We start from the raw sequence: 13,645 nt of genomic DNA, 5'->3' as shown, positions 1-13,645 counted from the left end.
TGTTAAAGGGATTCAAAAACGGGCTCGTCCGGGATTTGAACCCGGGACCTCTCGCACCCTAAGCGAGAATCATACCCCTAGACCAACGAGCCGCCGTCCGTTAAAATTCAATTCAATCTCTTATATAGATTCATTCCACACCTGATTATGTGTTTTTCGGAGAGATTTAATATTCATACATAAAAAATGTTATTGTTGTTATTGCGCTTTTCGACAGCGAGACACAGCGAATCCGAAACAAACGTACTGTAGTTCCTATTCAGACGTACCTATCAGGCAAAGCGAGATGATTCACTCTGGCCACTTGCGACTTCGCTTAACTCCACTCACACCGTGTTTACACGGGAGGCGCAGCGTCTGGCAGACTTCACCTCATCTTTACAATTATCTTCACATGTTGATTGGTTCCGTGATTTAACCAAACGTGTTTATGCATTCGTGTCTAAAATTTTAAACTCCTGATTATTCAAACAATGCATTTTAGCGTAGCCATTTTGCATGGATTCTACTGTTACAACAAATAAAAACAGAGAATATATGTCATAATAAGACAATAAAGACTGTGCCTGTTTCTATCTGATGCTTATTTTAAAGGCTGCTCCTATCGAGCATTGTCTTAAATACGCTGCTGTACGCACTGGCTTACTTGCAGGTTGAATTTTGGGTGGTTTTATCAGCCAAAGTCAGACAGTAGCCGGCCGCCGTTCCTGAGGCAGACACTCATCTTGTCTGTTGCTACTCTTCGGTGCGGTCACCTACCGGCCTGCCGACGTGGCGGGGCGGAAGAGGAGCCGCTGGCTGACACCAAACGGGTGAGCTGCACTGTCACTTTCACAAAAACAAAAACTGTCTTTGAGCTTATAACTTTGCTTTGCCTGCAACACCTGAAAGACACAAATGTGTAACAAGAAGAAAAAAACAAAAACAAAGGGCGATGAAGTTTCGCTCAATGGCTGCAGTGTTGAAACGGTGTATTTGTCGTTTACAAGATCCTAAAGCTGAGGATAATAGCCGAATTGTCATATTCGCCCTCAGACACAACAGTGGTCTTTGTTGAGTGTCTGCTTGACATCTTCTGTGCATGTTGTCAACGTGTATTAATGTTTTCAACCTGTTGAAAGGAGCAGAAGAGGCTTTGACATACGTGGTGAAGGAGGCTCATATTGATGATTTGCAATGATTGTTTTGGTTTTACCCGTTTGAGTGATCAATTGTAGGAAACAAATTGATCTTTAGAGGATGTCTTGACAGTTTTTTTGGATTTAAGTACCACCTTTATATCTGTATTACGCCAAATCAAAAGGAAAATATTGTCACATCATATGTACTGCGCCTTGCCCTACAGACTGCAGTCCTTGTATTCTGGACAGATGTGAATTGGTATTGGGAACCGGTTTATACAGTTTGTCAGAGAAAAAAAATGTACTAAATGACATTTTACTGCCGGGAAACAGCCTTAAACAAACTTATCAATCATTGCAAACATGGGGATGACAGTCATGATGTGGATGCATGTACAGCAAATGGTCACTAGATGGTGGTGTTGAGACACGAAGCGATAACCAGTGATTTTAACACAAATTCTGTTCTCTTCATTTGGATTGCATCAAGCATCAAGAGAGAGTAACACGATCTGTATGTGTTCATCATTTGATTTATCATTTGATTTGAAATGCTTGCATCTGGTGATGAAGTGACTGGTCATTATGTTGCCACGATGGTCACCCTGCTGTTAAAGTAAGGGGAAATGTCTGCAAACACGTTGCATTGATTTAGTGGTGCGTGTGCCTGCAGCCTTTGAACTTTGTGCCAACGCAAGGTGTCTGAGCATGTGATTTGGTGTTCTGCACATTGGAATTGTTGCTAATGATTTCGTCGGTTATTCATTTGGTCGACAGACAGAAAATTCATCTCCAGCTATTTTGATAATGAATTAATAATTTAGGTCAATCATCAAGAAAAAGGTGTCAAACTTTCTTTAGTTCCAGTTTCTCCAATGTGGGAATCTGCCTGTTTTCTTTGTTTTACATGACTGAAAAATGAAAAAAGGAAGAAAAAAAGACACAAGGCACATGAGATATCACCTTCGACACTTTGTGGACTGGCTATTGATTCACTGATAAATACTGCAGGTTGATTGATAAAAATGATTATTAGTTACGGAACTAATAGAAATTGTACTCATCACACAACACAAGCACACAGAGAGATTAGATATGTTTCCAAAATTCAAACATCTGTTTTATACGTTATGTACATTTTGTATGTAAGCAGAGTTTTGGTTGCAGGATGCAAAGATTTATTGAGATCAGCAGTTTCTCAACTAAAGTCTGCTAAAATCAAAGATCTCTTCTCCTCCAGATCACCATGTCCCAGGCCGCCCCCTCAGACACAGACCCCTCCGCTGACATCACTCCTCCACCCACTCAACCCCCTCACACTGACCATGGCTCCTGTCAGGATGTCCCAGCAGCCCTTGCACCGCCTGCAGCCCCTCCACAGCCTCCTTTGATCCCGGAGAGTTTCGCCCTCCCACAGTCCACCGAGGAGATGACCACAGAGGACCCTGCTGCCAAGACATCAGAGGGTCCGATGGACCAACCGGAGCCGCCCACTGAGGGTCAGCTGATCGAATGTGACCAACCGGTGAGCCTGGAGCCGGAGGCTGCAGAGGAGGATGTGGAGGTTTGCAGCAGTAGTTTCTCTGGTTGCGGTTGAGTTGTGATGACATTTTCTTGACATACAGTGCCTACGACACTATAACCTCTGCAATCCTGGATTTTTTAGGCATATCTGTGGTTTTTCTGCACTGAAGTTTCTTATTACAGAGTAGTTGACATATTCACTGACACCAGTTTACCTGCAATAAGCTGAGGTCAATCTGAGCAGTTTAATTGTGTAGCCTTTTGCCCATATTCACCTGAGCTTTTTACCTCAATTCAGTTATGACTGAACTTTGAGTTAATCGATCAGTCCATCAATTGGACAGTTTTGAAAATTGGTTCAGGTAACTTTTCAAGCAATAATGCCAAAGAGGTTGTCTGCAAAGCACTTTGGTGAACGCCTGCTGTTTCCATATGTGCTTCTCAGTTGTAGGGTTTTGGTGCTTTTCTTTGTTTTGTGTGACAGTAAGAGTTTAGTGTCTTTTAAATTTTGGACTGTGGATCGAAGTGTGTTTTTCTGACATTTTGTAGACCAAAAGATGAATTGAAAAAGAAAATAAGTGCGGCCTTTGAGGCGTTGTACCTCTGTCTGGGCCAGCAGATATAGCTGTATCTCAAAAAATAATGCCGACAACTGGTCTTGTAATATGTGTGTTTGTGTGTTTGTTTGCGCAGAAGTCACTTCAGGAGGGAGAAAAAGGTTGGGGAGGTTGGAGTTCATGGGGAAAGTCTCTCCTGAGCAGTGCCACCTCCACAGTGGGTACGTCTTCTGTTGTTATTTCCTTTCACCGTCTCACATTCGCTCGTCCACACTCTCTCTCAAGCCTTCAGCTCTGAATGTGTCTGTGTGCAGGTCAGAGCCTGACCTCAGTTAAGGCAAAGGCAGGGGATGCGCTGCGTCTCCACAGGACCTCAGTAGGAGAGGAGGCACGAGAAGAGGAGGGGGCAGAGGAGAAGACAGAGGGAGGAGGCGAAAGTGGAGACATTGACCTGTCCAGCTCTGGGGAGGCCTCTGTGAGTGCTGCAGCCTCTGGAAGGGGAGTCTTCTCTACCATCACACACGCTGTGCAGAACACAGTGAGTGCACACACACACACACACACACACACACACACACACACACACACACACACAGCAAATCTGCTTGGTTCAAGAAATTGACAGCCGTGTGTGTGACTTACTCTGCACGAAGGTTTGTAGCTGGGCAGCGAGCTGAATGCGCTTACAATAAAGGTTGAAGTCTGGAAAAAACATAGCATTTTCTTATAAAATATGGGAAAAAGTCCTACAGTTCACTGAGGTATCATAATCTTAACTTGGAATTGAAATTTTGATTTGCTGTCTCATCATTTTCACTTTGAAAGTCAATAATTTGAGTCTGAATTGCAGCTCACAGTGACTTAATATGACTCGGTAACGTATGGGTTTTCATTCACCCTCATTTCATTCCTCACGTCTTTGTAATTTTCTGGTGAGTCTGGCCATCCAAATCTTGATTTACAGTCTCAATTAGGACATTACAGGTACATATTTTATTATTATTTTCATTTGGTTTGTCAGAATTTTGACTTATTCGTTCTAATCTTTATCTGCCGTGAGTATTTTTTCTTTGTTTGATTATTCGTAATTTCTTAAAACCAGTTTTTTTAAATTTTATCCAGGAAGGCCCCCCACAGTTTGCATGGGGAGTAATAACAGAAGCCTGTCAATATTTCCATGTCTGCTATGAAACTGACAGCAGGGGTGAACATCTCATACGTATAATTTTTTCAATGGCAAAATCTTAGACTTTTTGAATTTTGACGTACAATCCCATAATTTTTACCGAACATCTACTAATTATAACTCAGTAGGTCAGAAGTTCCACTTTGTGTCTCATCATTTTCATTTACCTTTTAATTTAATTCTTCTTTCTTTCATCAATTCATTTTATTGCTCATTGTTCGCTCTGGTAATTTGCCTTTCTCTCTCTCTCTCTCTCTCTCTCTCTCTCTCTCTCTCTCTCTCTCTCTCTCTCTCAGGGTAAGTCTGTGATCAGTGGAGGTCTGGATGCCTTGGAGTTCATCGGAAAGAAGACCATGACCGTTCTTGCTGAGAGTGACCCGGGTTTCAAAAAGACCAAGACCCTGATGCAGAAGACCGCATCACTGAGTCAGGCAGGCAAACACACACACACACGCACACACACACACATACGCACATAGACACTCACTGAAAACTAGTGCGTCTCCTCCTGTCAGATACATAATGTAAAACGCGTGTGTGTGTGTGTGTGTGTGTGTGTGCGTGGATGGAATCATTGGGTGATTTTCAGTGAAAATCCGCATTCAGTAACTCCTCTGAAATGACAGCTCTGCAGCAAAGTTAGTTCAGGTTTTACTCTGATTTTTTTCAGATGTTGAAAGAAGCCAAAGAGAAAGAGCGGGCACGTCTGAGCAACCAGCCAATCAGTGCACCCACAGCCCACTACGGTATTCTGTTTGACGACTACCAGGGCTTGTCACACCTCGAGGCCCTGGAGATCCTGTCCAATGAGAGCGAGGTCAAGGTAAGGAACAAGTGTGAGGAATATAGAGCGCTTTCAGGAAACACAGTCCTTTTCAGGACAGCGTGGATGAAGTCGTATATATCTGCTCTCAGGTCCAAGCCTTCCTCTCCTCCCTGGTGGAAGAGGAGCAGGAGGAGGTGAAGAAGGAGCTGATTTTCATCAAGGACATCTTCATCAAGCGAGAGGAAGAGGAGGGAGGAGAGGAAGAGGAAAAAGAAGAAGAAGGACAGACGAAGGATAACGGTGATCTAAGTTCCCAATTACACTGTTCTACCCCCCTATGTGAGTAACCCAAACCAACCAACCACCAGAGCTGCTGGAGAAAGAGGCGGTCCCTGAGCACTGACCCAGGATCAGTTTGACCTTATTCCCACGTTCTGTTTGAACTCTAGCAGACGGTCATGAGTTCTGACTGTGCATCAGAAGTTTGGGATCAGACCTGATATTTCACTTGTCAGTGTGAAGGCAGCAGGGTCACTGAAGGTCGGGTGACTTTTCACTTGGAGTTTGAAAGGTCAGAGTGTTTACCAAGCAAGAGGAGGCAAATGAAAGAAAGTGTAGAATCCAGCATTTTGGAGCTTGAATTAGGATTTTTTTGGCTTCTGCTGCTTCAATTTAACTAGAAGCTCCCAAACTCACTTCATGCAAATGACGCACATCTGTGTTCCATCACAGTGTGTGATGCAGAATGACATCGGAACATCTCACAGGAAGCAGATGACAAGACGCTGCCTGGCTTCACTGACAGCGTATTAAGATGAGCAGCACACAGGCTCCTGGACGCTGTAGACACATGAAAGCACTTAATTGTGTTAAGCGCTTACAGAGTGACTGGATATCTTCTAACGAGCAGGAAAAACAAAACCAGGTATTTTAGGGCCTGTGAGAAAATTATTTGGCGAAACACCCTCTGCAGAGTTGTTAATATTTTGTTTGGACCTTTCTGCTCCACGTCTGAACCAAAAAAGTGATGCGAATCCTTCGTCTTTTTCCCTTTTCTCACCCTCCACACAGTCTATTATTCGCACAGTCAGGCAGCTAACATGACTGACAGTCCGACTCATCCCAAACGTCCCGATCTGGACTAACAATTCTGTTTCAGTCACAACAGAACAGCAACTCAAACGCATCGCTGTCAGTCTGTGACATTATGTGGCGTTTGATTTGTATCGATCCCTGTGGATGAAATCTCTTTTCCATTGTCTTCGTTCGCAGGGAGGGTCAAAGGTCAGGGTGAGGAGCAGAGCAGTCAGTGTTGAGCGTCAGCACAGGTTTAAACCGTTCAAAGCACAGTCTCTCTGAGCGTTTCTCTGTTAGCTTCTCCCAAATATTTGACAGTAATATTGTCTGATTCACTCAAAACTTCCACAAATTATTTTTCCCATTTGCAAAAGCCCAGAAAAGCCTCGCGCCTCACGGGAAACAGTGTTGGAGGCGTTTTGTTCGTGATCTATCTATTGTCTCCGCTTACAAAGTAGAAAATGTTCTGGCAAAGTGAAATTCAGCGTCGAGGGGATGCCAAGTTTTTTGCGTTTTTATCATATCTTACCAGCCACCTGTCACTTTACATATTAAAAGCTATATGTAACCTGATACAGCGCGACAGGTGCCCTCAGGCGACGTCACCGCAGTGCAGAGTTCAAAGCACGCCGGCGTCCCTTCACCTCGAGGGTTTGACGCTGATCCAGTGTTGGTGTTCAGGGGCCACTGACACATTCACATCACATCAAAACAAAACCAACAGAAACAGATCAAGACATTAAATCTGCATGTCTGCTGTGCACGAATTGTAATTTATATACAGGAGCTTTCAAAAAATGAAAAGAAGAATCAGAAGTGCATCAAATCTCTGCTGTGCTGTTAGCAAACATAAAAATGATCATTATGATCTGAGCCTGGGGGAAATCAAACCATTGCACGTGCTGCGCTGCTCTCATTTGACCGTTTATGCATCTATGGCTTTAACATATGCCGTGTAAATTGAAGTATACTGACATGACGTGTGTGTGTGTGTGTGTGTGTGTGTGTGTGTGTGTGTGTGTGTGTGTGTGTCTCTCTCTCTCTCTCTCTCTCTCTCTCTCTCTTTTTGTGTGACTGTGTATCTCTGCCAGCGGCTGATGGTGAGGAGTTTGTGAGCGTCCTCACTGAGCTGCTGTTTGAGCTCCATGTTGCTGCCACGCCAGACAAACTCAACAAGGTGAGTCACACACGTGCACAGTACAAATTTGAGGTACTTGTACTTTACTTGAGTCTTTTCTTTTCATGGCGCTTACTACTTCTTCTCCACTACATTTTAGAAGGAAATATACTTTTTTTTAATTGCTATTTTTACTACAATTATCTGACAGCTTTAGTTACTAGTTTCTTTACAAATTAATACTTTTAAACACAAAACATATGAAAAGAGAGTATTCTTACTGCGTGGTGTAAGTACTTTTACTCAAGGAAAGATCTGAATACTTCCTCCACCGCTGCCTAATCCTAGCCCCCTCCACTACATGTCGAACTTAAATCCTTTCCCCAACCTAAACCTAATTCTAATTCAAACCCTAAAACACACCAACACACAGCAGGAAGGCTCCAGGTTTGTTCACCAGCAGCAGCCTCAGCAGACCACAGATGCTGAAGGTTCAGGATGTTTTAAGTCTTATCTTTGTACATTATTCAGATTCATATACGTACATTAGAAGATTCACTGGTTGCTGTAATCCCTTCATAGTGTGACTCCAGCATCCATCGTTCTCGTTCAGTGTCTCAGCAGGTTGAGCTACACAAATCAAATGAGTACGAGTACTTTCCGTAACAAAAGTACATTTACATGAAGTGTTTCTCATAAGTGTTGAGTGCATTTACTTTTACTTTTCTACAGTTTACTTTTTTTTAATGCAAAAAATGTTTAAATTCTGGATTTGTCTGCATCAGTGTTTCCCTCTTTCCTCTCCTCCTTCTTCTTCTCTTCTGCCTGTCACCAGGGTTTCTTTTCTCTTTATTTTTTCATGTTATTTGTATGTCGACCAAAAAACAAACTCACAATTGAAACAATGATCAAAACAAACTCACAAAATGAAAAACAAACACATAAACACATATTATATTATTATACCAAGCACCCAAACAGACAAGGTCAACCTCAATGTGATGATATTTATTTCTACATCAAGCGTAAATGAACAGAAACCTTCATATTCAGTTCATCTTTATCAAGAACACCCACTTATCTCCGTATTAAACTATGATTTTATATACTCACAGACAGTAATACTGCTCCCCATACGGTTTAAAACTGCATTTGTTTATTCATCTCTATAGCTATTGCTATTTCCATATTTAGATAATACGCTGCGGCATTTTTTGGCACGTTGCCACTCGCCACTGTTGATCAGCAGAATAGTGTGAAACCAGCTGTAGAAAATTAGCAGAAGTGAAAGTAAAGTAGAAGTACAAGTCCACTGAGATGATGTAGATAAACTCCTGAAATACACTGAGCATCACAGACAAACGTAGTAACAAAACACTGACGCCTGTGGGAGCATCACTTTCTTTTAACCCTCATAATAAACTGAACTAACATTAAGCTGAAACTCTTGTTTATTATGTGGTTCACACAGACACACCCACACACACACACACACACACACACACACTCTCTCTCTCTCTCTCCTGCTGCAGTCTTCAAGAAATATAAAAGTTATCACCTTTGCTTCTGCTTATTCAAATTCACATTTACAGAACCTCCATTAGCATAATGTCATGTATATGCATCTGATTAGCATACATCAGCATGGCGATCTCTCACCATGCAGAGCTGATGGCTGGTAATTATGCATCTCCAGGCTCGGATGAAGGCCCATGATTGGGTGAGTGAGGTGGAACAGCCTGTCACTACGGAGACGGTTGGCAGGGAAACGCAGGACCAGCCGGGAGGAGAGGCCTCACCTGGAGAGAGCGAAAAGGAGGAAAAGACGAAAGATGGAGAGGAGCGTGGGGAGAGGGAGAGCGAGGGAGAGGAGGTGAAGGGAGGAGGCGAGGAAAAGGAGGAGAAAGACCCCAGATCTGTAGAGGTGAGGTCAACTCAGCCATGTCATGTGACTAAAATCAGCAACAACAGGGACTTTTTGTTTATTTTAATTTAATCTCCCCATCCTCCTGCTGTCACAGGCTGATTTGATTTAATGCAATATTTCTGTGTGTGTGTGTGTGTGTGTGTGTGTGTGTGTGTGTGTGTGTGTGTGTGTGTGTTCTACCTCTTTCCAGGCTGTCTACCTGTCATCAGTCGGCAGTCTGGCTGAAGTGACAGCTCGCAGTATCGAACAGCTCCACAAGGTGGCAGAGCTCATCCTACACGGGCAGGAGCTGGAGAAACCTGCCAGAGACCAGGCCCACATCCTCACCAGGTGTGTGTGTGTGTGTGTGTGTGTGTGTGTGTGTGTGTGTGTGTGTGTGTGTGCGTGTGTGTGTGTTTGTTTGTCTGTGACAAAGCAGGGACTTTTGCTAAAATATACATTTTCTTTCCAGGCTGACGTGTGCCATGTGTAAGGAGGTGGAGTGTTTGGCCAAGAAGTTCTCTGATACACTAGTTTTGGTTGGGGTAGGTGAGAGTGAGTGTGTGTGTGTGGGTGTGTGTGTATGTGTATGTGTGTGCGTGTGTGTGTGTGTGTGTGTGTGTGAATACTACTGCTGTTTAAAGATGAGGCTGGTGTCATTGTGTCATTTTTTTTAGGTTGATGGAAACGGCAAAAGTCAAAAATTTCACGAAAAAAAATGCTCATTTGAGTTGAGTAAATAAGAGATGACAAGAAGGAGAAGGAGAACAAAAAGACGAAAAGAAAGAAAAAACTAGAGAAAGAGGAAGATGAAGAAAAAGAGGAAGACGAAAAAGAAGAAGATGTGTCCGCAGATTAAAACGTGTCCTCATCGCCCCACACAGATATGATGTAACCTTCCTCACACTGATACATGAAACAAACAGAAATGTATTTGGGACTATCTAGCGAGTATGTGCAGCAGCAGGACGGCGTACGTCTTTGTGGCACTGACACAAAATAAACACATGCTGCACATGGTGATGAGCTGAAGCAGCGTCAACATGCTCGTGGTAATGATGGGAAATGTCGCCCAGTGGAAACGTGTGGCTCATGTTTGGAATTTCCTGTATCGCCAGCCTCATCCTTTAACGTTTGTCCTTGTAGTTTTTTGCATGCTTTCCTTCCAAAGCGCTGATTTGACGTCAGTGCACTGAGCATTTTGATTATGATCTTCGCTCACGGCTGCTTTCTGTCTCTCATCTCTGGCTTTCTGTCTCTCAGGGCCAGAGGAAAGCAGAGGAGTTGAATCCACTGGTAGACAGTGTGCTGCTAGAGGTGAGTTGCGCTGATTTTTCCTCAGACAATCTTGACCTTTAGTGCAGTAACAATGGGGACATTAATGCAATGCCGGCCTGGTTACGCTGCTACAGTACAAATGGTAGAAATAAGAACAATCCTTGCAACTGATGTGATAACTGATCGTGTTTCATTTGTTAATGGATAACAGGGTGAGAGGCGCTTTGTTTTTAGTATTTTTTTATGCTTTAGTGCTTCATTAAATACTTCAGTGTGGTTTTGTGACCATATTTGTTAGATTTTTTGTCCATATAGGAAATGATGATGTTGATGTTGATGATGATGATGATGGTAATGGTAATGGTGGTAATGGATCTCCCATTTGCAGGGCTCCAACAGTACCAACTACATCCAGAATGCATTTCAGCTGCTGCTGCCCGTCCTGCAGATCTCCCACATCCAGAGCCAGCACTGTCAGTCCACCACAGAACCAGCAGCACAAACACAACCCTAACACTATCACACACACACACACATGCACACACACACGCGCTACCTGCTCACCCGCTTGTCTTAATGTGTCTACTGTTGTACAGTGAAGTATAGAGAACACAACTCTGATGACAAGAAAGTTAGGACGCTGTGTCAAACATAAATAAAACAGAACCTGATAAATTGATAATCATTTTTTGACATATACTCAATTGAAAACATTACAAAGACAATATATCTGATGTTTTACCTCATCAACTTCACTGATTTTTGTAAATAGATGCAGAATTTGATGCAGCAGCATGTTGTGAACACATGATTGCATAAAGGAAACCTTTGTTTCATGAAACCTTTGTCTGTAAACACAGTTTGTTTGCAGATGACTGCTTTCTGTTTTTATTTATGTTTTACACAGCGTCACAACTTTTTTGAAATCAGGGTTGTCAATTCTTATATGTACATTAAGTGCCATAGCAGCAGGCACAAGATGTATATACATAATATAATCTCAGATATAACAATTTAACAAGTAGATTGGAGTAGGAGTGATCCACATGCAGGTTGTATGTGCGTCTCTTCTACACTGTATTTCTGAATATTGTTTTTGACTGTTTAGAAGTTGATTTTTTGCTTTTGGGGAACCAAACAGAGTTGAGAGCTGATTCGAGCTCAGCTGTGAGTTTTATTCTATCTGACAAAGATGTGTCTCTATCGTCTCCAAAAGCTGAACCAAAAACAGAAAATTACTGGCTGTCTCGAAGTCTGTCTCCTACATTAATGTATATGAAGCCTTCTTTGCACTCCTTATGGTCCATTGTTATTTCAGTGGACCATAAGGAATAGTGACTGACACTAGTGAAGTGTGTGTTCCACTGACATGTTTTAATCTGGTTTGAGACAAAATACAAAATGCCAGTATTAGTGATTATACACAATACCTTTTTGCTTGTTTTTTATGTTAAATTATATGAAGCAACACTACCTTTGTATTTCACTCTAATCCAGTTTGATTTGTAAGAAAAATCTGATCTTCATGCTTTAAATCAGACAATATTTTGTTCATCTTCTCCTTTCTTCTTATGTATGTTGAAGATGTAATGTGAGTGAATTAAACTCTAATTATCTCTTGTTATGCTGCTACACTTCAAGGACCAGTGTGGAGGACTTAGTGGCATCTAGTGGTGAGGTTGCAGATTGCAACCAACTGAATACCCTCCACTCACCCTCTCCTTTCAAGCGTGTAGGTGATGCAAAGGCCCCTCTCTACAGCAGCCGGCTAACTTATCTTAGCACAGTGATGAGACACAAGCTCAAACAGCTAGCCTGGCTTTTTCCAAAGACAATATAAACCCTCCATGATGTCACCTATTGCTTTCACCATCTTGGTTTTGGACAAGCGGGTGGAGCTGGGAGAATTAAAAATGCTGGGAGAATACCCATTGCTACGACTTTATACTGATTGGATCTGACTAAGAGCCCAGGTGCATGCTGTGGTAGCGACTTGTCATCATTAAGTATCCCGTCCTAAAGCTTACCCTGCTTTATCACCTCTTTTACTCTAAATGGGACCATAATTTACAAAATGAACATCATGCTGTATTGAAGAAGACTTGAAACTAGCAGTTGAGACCATAAATTCGTTAGGAAAATATTTTACTGAGGGAATAAATCGAGTGACATGTAGGGTCTTTTTCTCATAGACTTCTATACGATCCGATTTCTTTTTGCAGGCGCTGAAGTCAGATTGCATGTGTAAGATATACCAGTAATGTGTTGATAGGTGACCTTTAGAGGTGCTGCGAGGCGGATTTTGTTACCTTTGGACACAACCAGGCTAGCAGTTTACCAGTCTTAATGCTAAGCTAAGCTAACCAGCTGCTGGTGTCAGCTATATTTTTAAGACACAGACATTTAAATGGTATCTTCTTATCCAACTCTTGGCAACAGAGAAAATGAGAGTACTTCCCAAAATGTTGAACTATTTCTTCTATAACAAAATCACTTATCATGCCCTCTGTCAGAGACATCCTCAAGGTGAAGAAGGCATTAGCCAAAACTTGAAGGTGTTTTTTTTTTTTTTTTTGATTTCGTCTTGCCCTCCAGAAGAAAGGCTTTTAATGCTGCTTTGCCACAATCTAAATTTATACACTCCTTCCTCACCAAAGGAATACATCTCAACCATTTTCCATTGCTTCCCCTTTTCTTCAACCACCTATGGAGTCTCAGCAGCAATTCCACGGTGCTCACAGTGCACCTGGCTTTTAACATCCAGTGTTAAATTGGCTCTTCCAGGCTGCAGTTACATAGATCTCTGGAAGAGATCAAGTACTCTCTCTTCTTTACTTCTGCTTCTTCTCTCTTAGAGATACATTGACACAGGCAAGAAACATATTAAGACTCCTCTCAGCTATAGCCAGCTGGGTAAGGCTGTTTATCAGCCGTGCTTCTGCCTTAGACTATAAAATGGTTTGGAATGGGGAATGAAAAATGTTTGTGAGCCAAGTCATCTATTAAGGTTTGGACACTTTACTAATATATTAAGATCCCCTCTCCTCTAATAACATGCCCCAAGACTGTTTGAGGATGAGATGTTGAAAATAAACAGGTTTTATTGGACTTCA

The 13,645-nt window shown here is 42.3% G+C and overlaps 1 protein-coding gene and 1 non-coding gene across 4 annotated transcripts; one reads left to right on the top strand and one right to left on the bottom strand.

Moving 5' to 3' along the window:
* Window positions 1-20: 20 nt before the first annotated feature.
* Window positions 21-92, bottom strand: trnap-agg (transfer RNA proline (anticodon AGG)). Its single transcript has one exon. It is a non-coding gene; the product is annotated as a tRNA-Pro (tRNA).
* Window positions 93-771: 679 nt separating this feature from the next.
* On the top strand, window positions 772-13,640 carry fam114a1 (family with sequence similarity 114 member A1). Of its 3 annotated transcripts, none has more exons than XM_076729398.1 (13): window positions 772-812; window positions 2,362-2,685; window positions 3,339-3,423; window positions 3,517-3,740; window positions 4,685-4,819; window positions 5,059-5,211; window positions 5,304-5,454; window positions 7,323-7,408; window positions 9,045-9,272; window positions 9,466-9,605; window positions 9,727-9,799; window positions 10,518-10,571; window positions 10,921-13,640. In XM_076729398.1, the coding sequence occupies exons 2-13, from the start codon at window positions 2,368-2,370 to the stop codon at window positions 11,044-11,046; spliced, it is 1,773 nt and encodes a 590-aa protein (XP_076585513.1). In that variant the 5' UTR covers window positions 772-812; window positions 2,362-2,367; the 3' UTR covers window positions 11,047-13,640. The 3 variants fall into 3 exon arrangements, with proteins under 3 accessions (XP_076585513.1, XP_076585514.1, XP_076585512.1); XM_076729399.1 differs by having other exon boundaries at window positions 781-812; window positions 2,362-2,646; window positions 5,304-5,493; XM_076729397.1 differs by having other exon boundaries at window positions 781-812; window positions 5,304-5,493.
* Window positions 13,641-13,645: the final 5 nt, after the last annotated feature.

Source organism: Chaetodon auriga, chromosome 4 (assembly GCF_051107435.1).
Source record: "Chaetodon auriga isolate fChaAug3 chromosome 4, fChaAug3.hap1, whole genome shotgun sequence".
NCBI lineage: Eukaryota > Metazoa > Chordata > Actinopteri > Chaetodontiformes > Chaetodontidae > Chaetodon > Chaetodon auriga.
The sequence above is the reverse complement of the archived record's forward strand: the minus strand, read 5'-3'. Positions and strand labels throughout refer to the sequence as shown.